The 16,039-nt window shown below is 45.9% G+C and overlaps 1 protein-coding gene across 3 annotated transcripts in view; it reads right to left on the bottom strand.

Annotated features, from left to right (window-relative positions):
• LOC135378081 (E3 ubiquitin-protein ligase AMFR-like) overlaps positions 1–16,039 on the bottom strand; it is a 97,011-nt gene that overhangs the window by 53,610 nt on the left and 27,362 nt on the right. The window contains exon 1 of one of the 3 annotated variants that reach the window (XM_064610939.1): positions 15,617–15,929. The exons of the other annotated variants lie outside the window; for them this stretch is intronic. Coding sequence (XP_064467009.1) covers positions 15,617–15,676 — 60 coding nt within the window. The 5' untranslated portion in view covers positions 15,677–15,929. Of the gene's footprint in view, positions 1–15,616; positions 15,930–16,039 lie in introns of those variants that run through there. 3 annotated transcript variants of the gene reach the window in all.

Raw genomic sequence — 16,039 nt, forward strand, 5'->3', positions numbered from 1 at the left:
CCGTGGATTTGAGTGGTTAGATAGTGATGTTATGCTCTTAAATTCGGCATATCATCTTACGAAGCAATCGAGCGTTCCCCTTGATTTTCCTTGTTTCGAGAACGTGAATTTCGAGATCGGGGATTTCGCGACTGGGAATATCGAAGTCCTCCCGTCAAGCAGCTGCGGCGTACATCCGTGGGGAGAAGGGGTTAGTGTGTGTCCTGGGCCAACTTCAGGAGGAACTGCGCCGAGTCAAAAGTCTGTCAGAAAACCCAGGGAATACCTGAGACATTAGTCGGCGGTGGGATTCGACCTCAGCACCTCTCAGTCCTCAGCATAAATAAGCAAACGTTGTTTCCACTCAGCAGCCACGCCGCAGTAGTTTGGTAAAATCACAGCGCCAAGGCCTACAGTCACTGAGAATATCGCTATCTCATTTAGGCGGTGTTTCGAAAAGCCATAACAAAAACAACTATTTGAATCCCGTGACTGCTGGAGATAAGCACATTAGGATAAAATTGGACATCCTGATCTCTGTGGACCAATATGCGAGAAGAGCAGATGTTCTTAGAGTCACTAAATAAGCTTAGTTAGTGACTATAGATGTTATGTGCAACACCCACACAGAAGCATTATGATCTTTTTCCCCGTGTCGATCCTCCCGTCATTCACGAAAAGAATGGCATGGGAACGCCGATGACTCCTAAAAAAAAAAAATCAAAATAGTCTAATTGGCGACAGAGGAACATTTTCAATGGAAGCTTTCTCAGAGCCGTCACCTTGAGGAAAATGACATCCCACCCCTCTCCTAGGAAAAACAATAGCACAGACTCAAAGTCACCATAGCAACAAGCACGCATGAAGGTGGCGACCACCGGGAGAGTCACGGTTGCCCACAGATATTCCTCAAGAGTCACAAGGACGCACTAGCGTACGAACGGATGTGTGTGTGTGTGTGTTTCTTTGTCAGCAAGGCTCACACCGGAACGCAAGGTATATTATGATGTGTTGTTGCAACAAGAATGATTCACTGAAAATAAAAAGCATGCTGCTAAAACCTTGGCAAACGATTCGTATGTGTAAGCAACTGTTACGAAATTATCTGGCTCCTGATGACCGTTGGGGTATGTAGTAAACACTATAGAAGCACCACCTCGTAGTGGTGCTAACATGCAAGTTCCACACAAACGCTGGCCTGTTATGATCTGATATATCAGGCCCGAGATGCTCCGGTGTCATCCCCGGTTGAAGACGCCGCGCAGAGTATTACCACTTTGCATGAATAGTGTGTCACTTAAAGGAGACCAAGCACTCTGAAACTGTGAGAACACGCATAACAGCCAGAAGCATTTATATACAAATTACACACACACATATACAGGGTGTCTTTTTTTAGGCGATACAAATGTTTCATATTCACTTCTATCATCTCTGGGCCGGCGGAGGTTCTTGACCATATGTTGCTCGACCGTCAAATGACTAATTACCTAAAAATCGTTACTTAACTTTTGAATTATAAAAGCTACGAAGTTGTCCCAATGAGAACATCTGTTCCTTTCGGTCACCTGATATCGTGGCCGTTCAGAACAAAACTCCGTTCGGTAGATCGTCCGCAAAAAAATCGTGAAGGAACACCTTTTTTTTCTTTATTTTGTTCATTGCGCATCTTTGGAGACGCGTCTTTCCTTCACCCCCAATGTGAGGTGGTGAAGGAGCCTCGTGCGTCGAAGATGCCGCCACAGTGCCGCCTCAGGTTTTGGTTTTTTGCAGTAGCTTCCAGAAGGCGGTCACCTCAGTCAGTTTAGGTTTCACAGATTGGGGGGGGGGGGGGGGGGCAATCTGTGAAACCTACCACGCTGTATGATAAGCTAGACACATTCTGTCAGCATGATCACGCTTGCTTAATTTTTAATGATGAGAGGCCTGAGAGGCTATGCTCGCCGACTGTCGACATAACTTGATGCGTCAAGCAAGCGGAACGCGACCATTGGACAGCGGGGACCGCGGTGCTTCCCGCGGCCCAACATGCGTTTTCCGCTTACTTTTCTCGACGCATCGAGTTATCGCGACAATCATCGAACATAGCATCCCAGGTGTCCCACCTGGGATGCCTGATGCCACCTGAGATAATGATGAGAGGCCTGATGAGAGGCCTGGTGAGAGGGATCGTCCCACTTCGCAGAGGAGAAATACCTGGGCAAATCCCTGAATTTATTAGCATGATATCACGGAGACGGAACCTTACGGCGGCCTTTGTGGCTTGTTACATTCTGGGAGCTAGGGTTCGCTTGAAGAAGGGGTCATCTCTTCTTCAGTGTAGCTTGCTCCAAATTCACTCGATCCGCCTCCCTAAGTCAGTCCCTCTGTGCCCTAGAAGTGCATAGTAGCAGCAAACCGCTGCTGTGTGTTACTGCTAAAATAACCTGCAAAATTCATTCTTTCTTCACGACGTGCACTTCAGAGCCCTGCCTACGTCACGTGGTCGTGTATAGGCCGCGGACACATGCTCGCCAGCAGGAACCGAAAATAAATCGGTTTCCTAATTTTGGTTACCGGTAACCGTAACTGATAAAGTGGAGAAAGCCCGTAACCGAACCCTTTGCAGAGTTCTTGATGTGAACCGTAACCGAACCGATATTTGCTGCGGTTTCAGTCTCTGGCTCTCAATGTAACAGAGTTACTCCAACTTCTCAGGATACGTGAGACACTGTCACTGCTCATCTGGGCTGATGGGTGTAACCGTTTACTTTGTCATTAGGCCTTCTTCCCTGTTTGCGTTTACGCCACCTTAGAAGGTTTACAAGTGAAATCTACATATAAGTTTAAAAGCCAGTGAAACCATGCACAGACGCTGTTTCACGCATGTTATGCGTACGAAGAGCATCTAGGAGTCCGTGAACAGATGCCAAATTGCAAGCTACGTCGTGGGTACGGCCTTGGCTTTTGCTTATACGAAGAGGTAGCCAAATCGACGGGCGGTATGCAATAACACGTGCGTGAATTGTACACGTGCTTTCCTATATGGCTGGAAATGATGGGTGGTACCGAGTGTGCCTGGGAGAGAGGAAGCAACACCGGGTAAGCGGAATGTACGGCGCTATATCGGCAAATCCTACCACTCCTAATTTGAATTTCAAGTTCCACTCGGTACCAACAAAAAAATACAATAAGGAACAAAAATACAAACAAAAAACGATGAGGAACAGTGTATAAATCGTGTTTCAAAAATTGAATTCAAAGTCGCTTAAAAATGGCCAGATCTGAGAAGCGCTCAGTCAGTCGGGACAGGCCACGAAATTATTTCGCGAAAACATCCCTTACCCTAAAGGTCTTGTCCTCATTTATTGATGACTCCAACCTTCAACATATAGTCATCCCTCGATTTATGAACGGTTAATGAATGTTCCTGGAAAAAAATCTTTCATCAATCGATGGTTGAAATAAGGAAGGGGAATTGTCTTGTCTCACAGGGGGCACCTTTTTAGCGGAGTCGAACACCTCCAGCTATACGGCGATCGACTTTCAATAGAACTAGCCTCACCAGCTCTCGTGGCATAGTGGTTAGGGTGGCCGCTTTCCACGCCGAGACTGGGAGGTGACACGGGTTCGAATCCTGTCACCGGCTGTGCTGTCTGAGGTTCTCCCTGGGTTTTCCGAAGACTTTCCAGACGAATGTCGGCACGGTTCCCCCTGAAGTCGGCCCAGGACGCATACTAACCCCTCTTCCCTCTGTCTAACTACTCTCTCTACTAATCCCTCTGTCCTAGTCTTTAAGGGTGGAAGGGCAGGTGTTGTTTCTAATTACAGGCCTATATCCTTGCTACCGTCATTTTCAAAAGTGCTAGAAAAAGTGTTGCACAAATATCTATTGTCACATCTTAGCAGATTTATATATCATTCTCAGCACGTTTTTTTGCCCCAGCGATCAGTGGAGACCAATTTGGTAGCCTTTCCTGATTATATGGCCCCTCATTTGCACAAGAAGGGTCAAGTTGACAGTGTGTACTTTGACTGCTCTAAGGCATTGGACTTAGTCAACCATTCCCTCCTCCTGCGTAAACTTGAGCGCTATGGCCTCAGTTGTGATTTTATTCAATGGTTTTCAAGCTATTTAGACGGGAAGTGCAACACAGTGAAGGTTGACAGCGCTTTCTCTGACAAATATGTGGCGGTCTCAGGCGTGCCCCAAGGCTCAATTCTGGGGCCATTGTTGTTTATCATTTTTATTAACGATATTGATGGCGTCATCAAATGTGGTAATCTTCTTAAGTTCGCTGACGATTTGAAATTATTCCTTGCTATTTCTACCATGTCTGATTGTTTATCTCTCCAATCTGATGTCGATGCAATTGCTGAGTGGTGCATTTTGAATGGCCTAGTATTGAACTCCAACAAAACTAAAATGATGACACTTACCAATAAGGTGAATCCTGTAGTTTTTACCTATACATTGTATGATACTGAATTATGTAGGCAGTCAGCTGTGAGAGATCTTGGTGTCTTTGTTGATCGACGCCTCGTATTTAATAAGCACATGGACTATGTTGTGAACAAGGCTTATGGAGTCCTTGGCCTGATCCCTAGGACCACTAAGGACTTGAACGACTCTATTTGTTTACATGTGCTTTTTAGAACTCTATTACTGCCAGTGATTGAGTTTGGATCAGTCGCATGGAACTGTATTGGTAGGACCAATGTCGCGCGTTTAGATGCCGTTGTTAGGCGATATGTGAAGATTGCTTCATGGAAATTTCCTTCTGAAAGTTTATTCTCTCTGTCTCCATCGTTTTTGACTGATCGCAGAATTAGCCGCGATTACACATTTTTGTATAAATGTGTTCATAACATTTTAGATACGACATCTGTAATCAGCTTGCTGAATTTTCACGCCCCGACTCGCACCGTCCGAAATATGTCCCTGTTTTATGTGGATGATACTGCAGCTCGTCAGTCGCCCACGCGACGTATCCAGACGTCTTTTAATTGCGTGTCAGGTCATGTTGACCTATTTCACTCATCTTATAGCCATTTTAGACAGGAGGTCCTCTGTTACCTCAAGCTGTGACTTGCTGTAGGTGTGACTTGGTGCACTGCTGCATAGGCGCTGCTGTTTGCAGGCACCTTATTCAATAAAGTATTATTCTCTTTTCCCCACTCCTTCCTGCTGTCCTCTCTCCATCTGTCCACGTCTGTACGCCGCTCATAGCCACAGTTGCTTCGCGGCGCTAACACTTTCCTCAAGGTATCTCGATCTTTCATCAAGATTCCGCGCTGGGAAGCTCAACTCGGGGCTAACGTCGTGTTCATGTCCCAAAGTTCGTCGTGTTCATGTCCCATGTCTGTCATCAACGGGTTGAATTCACCTTGTCGCTGATCTCTATCGATTGCACAGTGTTCCCAATAGCAGGCATATTCGAACGCAGCGGACGTCGAAATCAATACCTCGCTTCAAGAGGAAGGAGCAATAAGTGGGCAGAACATAAATTCTGGACACTTCCTGATTGACCCAGCTCAATTGTTTTGCCAGTCCTTCGCACTCGAGGAAGTACGGCAGACTTCAATGTTACAGCATCTCGCTTGACTGCTCCTTTCCTTGTTTCGCATAAGCAATTCCATATACGTATTTATCGAGCACAAGCAAACGAAGCTGCACGCATACCTCGATAAAGCTTCCCCTATATGCCCCTCGACTCAACCACTGGTATCACGAAAGAAGCTAAGTACTACTTGACAAGGCTTGACTACTAAGCTATAATACTTGACAACCCACACATTCAGAAATAACCGTGAGAAAAGTACCCACTTTGCAAACGGTGGATGCCCTGACTTGCACACAAGTACAGGGCGACGTCGTACGTACGAGCAGAGCTTGCTTCTCAGGGCTCATCACTCCAAGTGCATGTGCCAAAGAAACAAACGAGAGTCTTGTGTGAAACACCTTTACAAGACATCACCGCATTGACAACGGAATCCCGTCGACTAGGACAGAAACATGTGCCCGCGGGGATCGCGCTTCGTCAGATTTCGATTTTTAAACGTGATACAAATCCAGTGTTCCCAATGAAGCAACTCCGCAAGGTTTGCGCTATTATGATGTACAATTTACGTGTAGCCCCGAAGCAAACGGGGTGAATGTGCAATGTGTGAATGCGCCGGGAATTACGCGGCGCAACTTCTACTGTTGTTGGAAGAGTTGACGACGCGCGGGTCACCAAACGTGCCACGGTGAAAGGCAGAAGTCAAGAGGGTCAGACCAACAGCCCAGACAGGTTCAGTGACCGCGGCCGTTTTGGATCTCACTTCATCGCGCAGTTAAACGTGACTTGTGCTTTTATGAGCAACTATATTAAAAATGGGGAATTTCGTACGCTGCTCGACCGTTCGTGCACGACAAGCGGTCGATATGCGAGATAACGCCTCGTTAGACCTTGAAAGTCAGAGCGGACTGGCAAACTTCTCATATTTTGCTTCGAGTTGTGATGGGGAATGTTACGGGGACAACTATGCTATATGAAGCGTTTTTATTAGGTACTTTTGTACTATATCCAAAGTGATATTTGATGGCGCTTGTCCAGCAAGTAATCTACCGCAAATCGGGTAGGTGTGTTACAAAGAGATAAATCAGTGAAGTTTGCCAGAACCTATAGCGAGGGTAACCAGACGTTATAAAAATACGGGAAAGGAAGAAGCCCTTCCTTCCCCGGAACTAAAATGGATCGTGGCCCATACCTCACAGTACCCAAAATCGTGGCCCATACCTCACAGTAGCACATAACTAGGGTTCCGCGTTTTCGGTATTTATTTTTGGGCGGATTCGGCGTATGTTTTTCGGTGTTTATTGATTTTCACGAAATCTGCGTTTTTCGATGTTTTTCCTGGCGTGTACATGGTTTACCCGACAGTTATCGGCGAATAGAAATCACAATGTAATTTCCGCACGACGCGCATTGAACATGGCGTTGTTAGCTGCGGTGGCGTTTTACGGATCACGAAAACGTAAACGGACATTTTTCATGACCATCGTATTTATGTATTGTTTTCTGATGTGCATCAACAACTTGCTGGGCATGTGCAGCAATTTATCTCTGTCATGCCTTGGAATGCCCCTCTGTATTCGATGTTTTTCGAATAAAACCGAATGAGGGAAAATTTACCCGGCGTATGTTTTTCGGTGTTTTTCGATTAAAACCGAAAACGCGGAACCCTACATAACCAATGGCGCGTGACGTGATCACTGTGTTACGTATACAAACAACACAAAATCGCGTTTCGAAGCCGGTGTGTCATCCAGCAGCATGGCGCTCTTGGTGATTAACCACCATTACAATGTAAACCACGTGACACGGTCACTCCAGAACTTCTAAAATGGACCGTTTGAAAGGAAAGGTGGGCTCTTAGTTGCCTTGAGCATCGTAGCGTATACACTCATTTGTACCAAAATAACCATATTAATCGAAGCATTTCCTCGAATTTTGGGTCGTACTTGAGCCTTTCCTTAATATCTCTGGTCCTCAGGATAAAACTGCCTTAAAATATAATATACTCTATTCCTGGAAACCTTCTCTTTATTTGTGCTTACGGGATTAAAGCCGATCCTGATTGGTGAGGCGTAAACATGCCGTATGCAAAATTTGCCCCAGCAAAGCCTGCCATTTTTCGAGATTAGAACAAAAACGAACCGCCTATGCGCGTTCTATTTCTGTTTCAGAGTGACCTAAGGGTTATCAGCGCACCTTTGAAGACGTGAAAGGGATTCGAGGCCGCAATATAGGCGTCCGAAGACTGTTTTCGAATTTGCTCAGATGTAATAAAGACTGCGCGATATAGTTTGTATGTCGATGTTAAGCACCGTACCGTATCATGAGACAGCAGTTTTGGTTTAGCAACCGGACTGTCTTCTACTACTGGTCACAGCCTTCACTTCCGGAATGTATGTCCATGCAACAGCAATGAAGAACAACGTCACATTATGTCATTAAGCTAAATCGTTTATGAAGAGGTGCATGGAGTCACACTCTAAGAAAAAAAGGAGTAAAATGGGGAGTAATTGCAGCTTCTAGTCGCCTAGATTGCAATTACTCCCTTACATTTTAATCCCTTGACCCTGAAATTTACTCCCCAGGACAGCAAATAATCACTGAACTTCGTCTCCTGAATCCAACAGCCTACGTAAATATGCGTTCTTCGTCAATTCGATGGAATAAGGCAATATAACTTAACTAGCTTTGCAATTTTCCACCCACACAGAGTAAGAAGATAGTTAGCGGTTCTTTCTTGGCAAACTGTGCCCCATGCATGCCGCCATTCACTCGACATATCATGGTTGACGGTTTAATTCCAAGTATTTTTCATTCATGCACACGAATTATGTGCCTGGGACTTTTGAACAGAGCATGAAATGCAGTCCCAACTGTGCGACATTCATTTCATCCCGTGCATTTAATCCCTAAAGGGAGAAATTTTTGTGGCAATGCATTTAGTCCCCCAAAGGACTAAAAGTACACTCTTTTTTCTGGATGTGTTCCATTCCACAGGTCATCAAAATTTCATTCCAGCTATATGGAACCTCGTGCTTCTCACATAGCAGATCTCCAAATTAATACTCCATTAATAATAACTACAGTTATAACATTAAGTATATCCGTCAATAACGCTCGTGTCAGCTCACTGCTGTACTCGCCTTTGCTTCACAAATGTTTACACAATTCCGATATTTGACGTGGCTTGCTTGTGCCTCCTCCCTATGTATGTCGGCATCCCCCTTTAAAAGTAGAACGCATCCCCCTTTGTCATTCATGTCGTATAGACTTCCTTCCTGTAAGCGGTTATCAGATATATTGGTCTTCCGTCATCGCTCCAAAATTGATCACAATGCAAATTTAGATGCAATGTGGCGGAATTCATTAAACAGCGAATTTTAGATTAGTACGCGTTCACGGTTCCGAAAATATAACAAGCCAATTGCCTGATTCCTTTGAAGTGGCTGACATCACGTTGCTCATCTTTGATTTGACAGCTTCCTTCACTTTGTCGCTTTCGTGCAATGTTTCCACTCTGCTATAACTCTGATATCTTTACTTTAATACTGGCCATTACTTTATTGTGTACATCGTACGCGAACTACTTCACCGCATTACTCCGCAATGTTGTTGTACTCTTGGTCTCCCCTTACTGATCTTGTAATGAACTCTCTCAACTTATTTCCTTTTGTAGTGCCACGCTACGTCCCAATACGCAGGGTAATTTGTCGAGTAATCGGGATTGTGTCTTTGGGTACGTGTGTTATGTGCAAGCACTTTCATATTTGTCCCCCTCATTAAAGCACCAATGCGCGGCCCTCGTTTTCAGAAGAAAAAAAAATACAGTACTCATTACGAGCAAGTTGTTGCACTGGCCCGCCAGGATGATCAAATGTCATAAAACGACATTCATCGCTGCTAAACGCTTGTTTCCGCCGACAGTAATATGGCTAGTACAAACAGTACCTCTTGATCGACGAAATGGCACAAAAACCGAAAACACAGCTCCACAGCGAAAACACAGCGAATGACACAGAAACTGAGTGCCCGGCTTCACCACAGACAGACATCTTTTCGCGCATCTGCAAAATAAGGCGCATACTATCGACTGAAACTTGAAGAAAGCATCGTCTGGCAACTGTGCTTTCCGTGAATGAATAATCCTCCGAGGCCAGACTTCGGGAACGGCCAATAAATACCGCGTTACGTAATATTCTACCCATTTCTCCCCGGACTCGCTGAACTTCCGAAGCGAAGGAAAACGCGCTCCGGAAACCAAAGATGAACTCATTTCTGACAGTCGTGTTTCCGTTTTCTCCCGGAGACCTCTGTGCGGCCTACTTTTACCAGGCGTGAGGGACATTCAAATGAGCCTTAGACCGCTACTTGGGACAGTACACCGGAATCGGTGTACCGATCACTTCCTCCTCGGCTGCGCTCCCAGGCCAAAAAAAGCCGGCATGAAAATGGCTCCGCTTATTACGTAAGCTATTCGCTAACGGAGGCGGAAGTAAGTTACATCACAAGGCGTTGTGCCGAGCAACTTTCCCCGTCCATTACTGACGGCATGCTTTCTGAATTGGTGCAGGAAACAACAGGACAACCTGTCTGGCGTTGATACGGCCAAAAGAATAAAGCGCTCGCTTTTAGTGTGTGACGCCCCCTCGTCTGGCAGAACTAAAAATTCATTCGTCCGTCACGAACGGCACGACTGAAACATTTTGGGCTTTCAGGCTGGCTTCGAGTCTCTGTTTATCGGAGCACACGCTTAACTTTTTTTAACAAACTTGGTGAAAGCTACGCGAGGAAGTAAATTAGCCTGCTGACAACTTCAGGCACCAGCTCGCATTTTGCAGTGGTTAGGATGATCGCCTTCCATGCCGAGACTAGGCGGTGACACGGGTTCGAATCCCGGCAGTGCTGTCTCAGGTTTTCCCTGGTGTCCGGCAGACCTTCCAGACGAACGTCGGCACGGTTCCCCCTGAAGTCGGCCCAGGACGCATACTAACCCCTCTGTCGCCCCACTCCTTCCCGCTGTCATCTCTCCATCTGTCCACGTCTGTACGCCACTCATAGCCACAGCTGTTTCGCGGCGCTAACACGGAATTAAAAAAGAAAAAAGCTCGAGCGATAGAAAAAAAAATGTACGAAGGCTCGCTCCGCTGAGAAGTCCTTGAGGTTTCAGGAGTAGAGTTTACTTTGATGGATTTTTTAACCAACTGTTTCTTTATTAATTTAATTAATAATTAGATTCAATACTAATTTCGTTTAATTTAAACCTACATAAAACAGTAAAGCCAAAATGTTACATGAAATTTCTCAAGTATCTCAAGTGTCAGCCACATAAACAATCAGAAATACGTAAATTTACGTACGTCAACGAATAAAAAAAAGGAAAGTACAAAAGGCACTTCTTTGTGCAACGCACTGCAGGCGGCATTCTACATGCGTATCGAAGGGAAACATCTTGTCATATACGGAAGCCGTGGCTTTGCCGCGTCAATCCAAACGCACGTCGAGGTCACCCCTTTGTGTATATCTTTTATGGGTTACTTCTCTATGACTACAGACAGCCCTGGGCGCCACATCGCAGAAAACCCAACGCGTCATCGTTTGAGTTTCAATTGGAAACTTAAACGCGAACAAAACCGTTCGACTTCGAATATCAACCTTACAATGGCAACCTCGTAATTGTTCACAGTTCTTCAGAACACTGACAGTGGCCCAATGGGCACTCTACACAGGCGTATTCTTTTCTCTCTCTCTGTGTGTATGCGTGTCGTGCAGTGTCGAAGAACATTTGAAGCGTTTCGTAACTTCCAAGTTGTTCTAAGTTCATCGTACCAAGATTTACTGGTCCCACTTGCCTTCGCTTCTACCATTAAATGCGCAAACTGATGGTGGGACTAGCAATGGTAAAACACGTCGGCACACCAGGTCCGCCACTGTGAGTGGGGCCATTGAACTGCAAGAGACGATGCATCTGTGGAATTCAGACAAGCTTCCGCGTACGACTGGTTCCCCCGTTGAGTAAGCCTTGATGACCTCCGGAGACAGTAGATGACGATCCAAAAACGGTACATCCAAGAAAATCCGTCTAACAAATATACGATAAGGTCGTGTTGCGTAATATTACGATCGTACGGCAGCTGCCATACGCTGCCATTTTCCTTCGACGAACAGACAGACACTTCGCAGTAGTTTACCTGGTATATACCTTTACTGTGCCAGGGTTAATGTTGCATCCTCAGAAGACGCATCTTGCAGGTGCGTTCACGTGTGTTCGCTTGCGAAGCGTGCACGTAACAACAGTAAATACCTCCATGGTTAATTCGGGGAATCATAGGCGAACCGCACTCAAAAAAAGGAGGCTGAACGCACTAAACAAGTTTCGCCCTTTTGACATTCCGGCATCTGACTGACAAACTAAGCGGAAAATATGATACGACAGAAATATTTTGGAATGGTATACACAAACAAAGACGTGGAGCTGAACTAAGTAAGCGACTTACCGATAGCAATCTTGCAGAAAACGTCAGAGCCTAAATGATCGTATTCAGCGGGAACAGACCAAAAGCTTCTCGCTTCTCAAGCTGTCCGCATCATAAACAACTTCGGCAACCCCTTTCTTAGTGACCACAGCGCCAAATAGATGCTTTGCCGGCCGTACATGACCTTGAAATGATCTCGAACCGCTTACGCCAACAGTCGCACGTAGGCCCAGCATTCCGGCCCAGCATTAATGAAAGTGGACACCCCTAGCAGCGAAATACACCGAACGTTGAAACAAATAAGGGTGAGGGGGCATGCCACTTGCCGCTGAGGCACGTTTTATGCTCAAAGCGCCGTGTCGTCGAGCCCTGCAGGGATAACGCACCTACAGGACAGAACAATGTACGTGTGGCTTGCATGTCATCACCGAATATTGCAAAAGCAAATGAGGCAATGAGAAAACAGTTACACCCCCTTTGATTGATCATCAACATCCGGAAAGCCGCACCAGGCGAAGGACAACACTGACACGAACCCCTAGCTTTTGCATAGAGATACATCGATAGGGGCTATGGGCATTGCAAAACTCCTCATGCCGGCTGGATGACACTTGTGATGCAACTGCAGAAGGTATAGAGAGGTAGAGAAAGCGAGAGGACATTGCTCCACACTTGGGGCATGCGAGGACATCCGGTTAACGAGGACCTTTGGAAAAGTATTGGAACGTCTGTGTCCGAACAAAGTGAAGCCAGGAAATAAACGAAGCTTGCATGTCAGTCCATATCGAAAAAACGCCCTCCACATTACAATATGAAAAGTGACCCCGAAGAACAAGAAGTTTTTGTGAAAAAATAGCAGTTTACCAAGGGTCCGTTATGCTTACTATCACAATTTTCCTTCAATGACTAACAGAGGTAAACAAGACACTACACTGTTTTGTGAAGTTTCGTGAAAATAAAATAAACTCCTTACAAAATACCGCTCGTTGACAGTTGAAGTAGTGACAGTATAAAAAAAGTTTGTTTTGCTTGTGTTTTGTTTTGTTTGGTGTGGTTGGTCCGGCTTGTACTTGTTTAAAACAAAAGCATTTTAAGGATACTGAGAACAATCCGCAATCCAGAGAATGTGATATGAAATATCAGCGAGACTGCGTGAAATGTTTATGCAGACTCTCTGTTTTTGTCAACGCTCAGGCTTTTTCACTATGGAGAAGAGTCATTATTTTTCATGCAACTAATCGAATCCGGCTCCGACTGAGAGGAGTTCTTGATCACCGTATAGGTGCAAAATACAAGAACAGTCCACAAGTGAAGTCCAAGTACACCGGTCATCGTGGATAGTGAAACATCAAGTAATGCGATTAAGTTTCCACTGTCTACCATCGACACAAACTTCGTTGCCTGTTCGTAAATGCAACAACGAGGATTCCGCGCAGGACTTCTGACGACGATAACCAAGCAGTCATTAAGTCAATGTAGGATCAGTCTGCTACAATATTTCTTACACAACTGCACTAAGGGTTACACGACCGAGTTTAGCAATTTAAATGGCGTACTTGTATTTTAGGGGCGCGCGGATTTTAGGGTATTTGTCGCCCCAAACGCAATTTTCCCTTAGTATAAACGTCACCCGCCAGATTAATATTCACGCTCTTTTTTCTTCCCTAAACGATTGTACGATCTACCAAAAACAAAGCACAAATCATTTGTTGTCATAACACTCAGAGCAATGGTTACAGACAACACACGTGAAAACATTCTCAAGAACCATGCTCGAACCGAAATGCGCAATACGCGTTTGTACGAGGTCGGAACAGCGCAGGCCAAATGATTATCAATACGAAAATAGCCAAATGACCGATAAGTGGAGCTCGACAACTCAGATGTCCACTGTCAAGCGCGCCTGCTGGTGAAACACTCTTGTTCGAGGCAGGGGATCATTTAGGATGCCGACGAACTTGAGAAAAACACACCAGGTTTGGAGTTCGCCTCAAACTCAACATCAGTAATGTTCCAGTTATTAGTGGCCGCAATGATATACGTTTTACGTTGCAAACCAGCTGCGCAGTAGTATAGTTTAAGGAGAACTGCTCATTCAAACAAACCTCAATATGCGGGCAGTACTGAAGCAGAGTACGATTTGTGCGTATTCCGCACCAAGTGTGCACTACCAGTGTCCTCAGTTTAAACGGTTTCTATTTGTATAACGTTAGCAGCCGAACTTCACACTTTCACACGGACCGTGAAGAGGTGTACGCGATTCAGCAGAACGATTGCGGAAATCGTTCGCTTCATCAAGGTCAAGCTATGTAGCAATCGACGCGTCGATATAGAAGTGACACACCCGGAACACACTCCCGGTATTCGTGTGTGGATATTCCGAATTTCCAAGGTCAACAATAACTCATAAAACATTAACAAAATTGCAGTACCGCTGTAGCGTTAGCCTGTCCCTAATTGCGGTTTCCGAACTGTGCTGCGTGCCTCTCAGCTAGGTGCACTGACCTGCAAGGGGGGGAGCGAAGTCGACCGAGCTACACTTAGAAAGGAAATCAAAAGCGAGAAAAAAATCCTTCCAAGCGTTCCAAGCATGGTAGCAAACGTCTTTATAATACTGCAGCGGCAGTGCTGCAAAGGTATACTCCTAACGTTTATGAAGAGCGCTACGATAGGACCAACTCTTTACTAGAGTTGTTTCGCAGGGCAAAATATTCAGGTAGAATGGAACAATCATAAGATAATTTAGATATACCGTGAATTTTCTTTTACAGGTATAAGGGGAGAGAAGTGAGGTCTCTCAACGGGCGCAGTGCAGAAAGTTCAAAAAACGCTGCTAGACAGATTGGTACGAATTAAACTATGACAAGACCCAGGAACTTTCTGTCGTACGTGGTCAAGACCGAAATAGGTGCCGACTACCGACTACGAAAGGCTCAATGCACTAACAACAATGAGGACATTCCAAGCACAGGTGTAAACCAGCGAATGTTGGGGGAACCCATAGTGCGGGCGTCTCTTCTACATAGTACTGTTTTTCAAGATTTCCACAAATTTCAGCCCTTTTTGTCATTCACACAAAACAAGTCATGCACATTCAATAACAATGTTCGTCCGTATCCACATCCAATGTCTTTATAGATATCCTACGCTCAAATACACTTTGAGTTCCAGATAGAAACCGCGTTACGCCACGAACCGACCGGCATTTGCGAGTGACATAAGCAATGTCACTTTTGTTTGCTCTGCACTTTTGTTTGTCATGTTTGCTCTGCAAACTTTTACACATGTGCACACATCATCTGAAGTCATCAATGTTTCGGTGAAGGGTGAACAGAAACGCAGATGGAGTGGTCATTCGCAGGATAAGAATGACAACCGTACGCTTAGCTATCGCCCACTCAGTGCATAGTCAAGAGGCTTGAACAACGACAAACTGGCGCTGCCTCGGAGAAAGCACAGTGAAGGAAAACATCGTCTCCGGCATCGCAGACCAAGACGACGGATGGGATGATCATAAACAGCGTGGCAAGGAAAGCGACTCCGCACGGCAAGAATACACAGGGTCAACCACCGGCTGAGCTGGCGACAGCTAAGAAAGCACGCGTTGTGGCAAAGAATGGTTACCTTGTAGGCATCGCTTGCCCGGTCGAACCAAGTGGCCACTGTGACTATGGCCGACTCCATGACGGCGGTTGATGGGCGAGTGTGTGAGTACGGCGGAGCGATGAGGCCCGTAACCTGGATGGGGCGCTTCCGGCGGTAGACCCGGAAGCGAGGCCGACAACACCACCCGGACGGAAACGCCGCTTCCTGCTCCCTTTTCCTCGTCACTTTTGCTCGCCAGCGTGGAGAAAACAGGTGGGCTGCAAGGTCGCGACACCCATGCGATGGAGGAAAAGAGAGTCGGCCAACGATGCCGGACCAACGGGAAGGACGCGCTTCCGACTGAACAGGTTCTCCAAGGCGAACCACAAAATGCCGTTAGATGGCACCAAAGAAGCCCTAGTTGTCCACGAAAAGGCCTGTCAGCGGCTGGGTTCGAGTCCC

This window comes from Ornithodoros turicata, chromosome 1 (genome assembly GCF_037126465.1).
Source record: "Ornithodoros turicata isolate Travis chromosome 1, ASM3712646v1, whole genome shotgun sequence".
NCBI lineage: Eukaryota > Metazoa > Arthropoda > Arachnida > Ixodida > Argasidae > Ornithodoros > Ornithodoros turicata.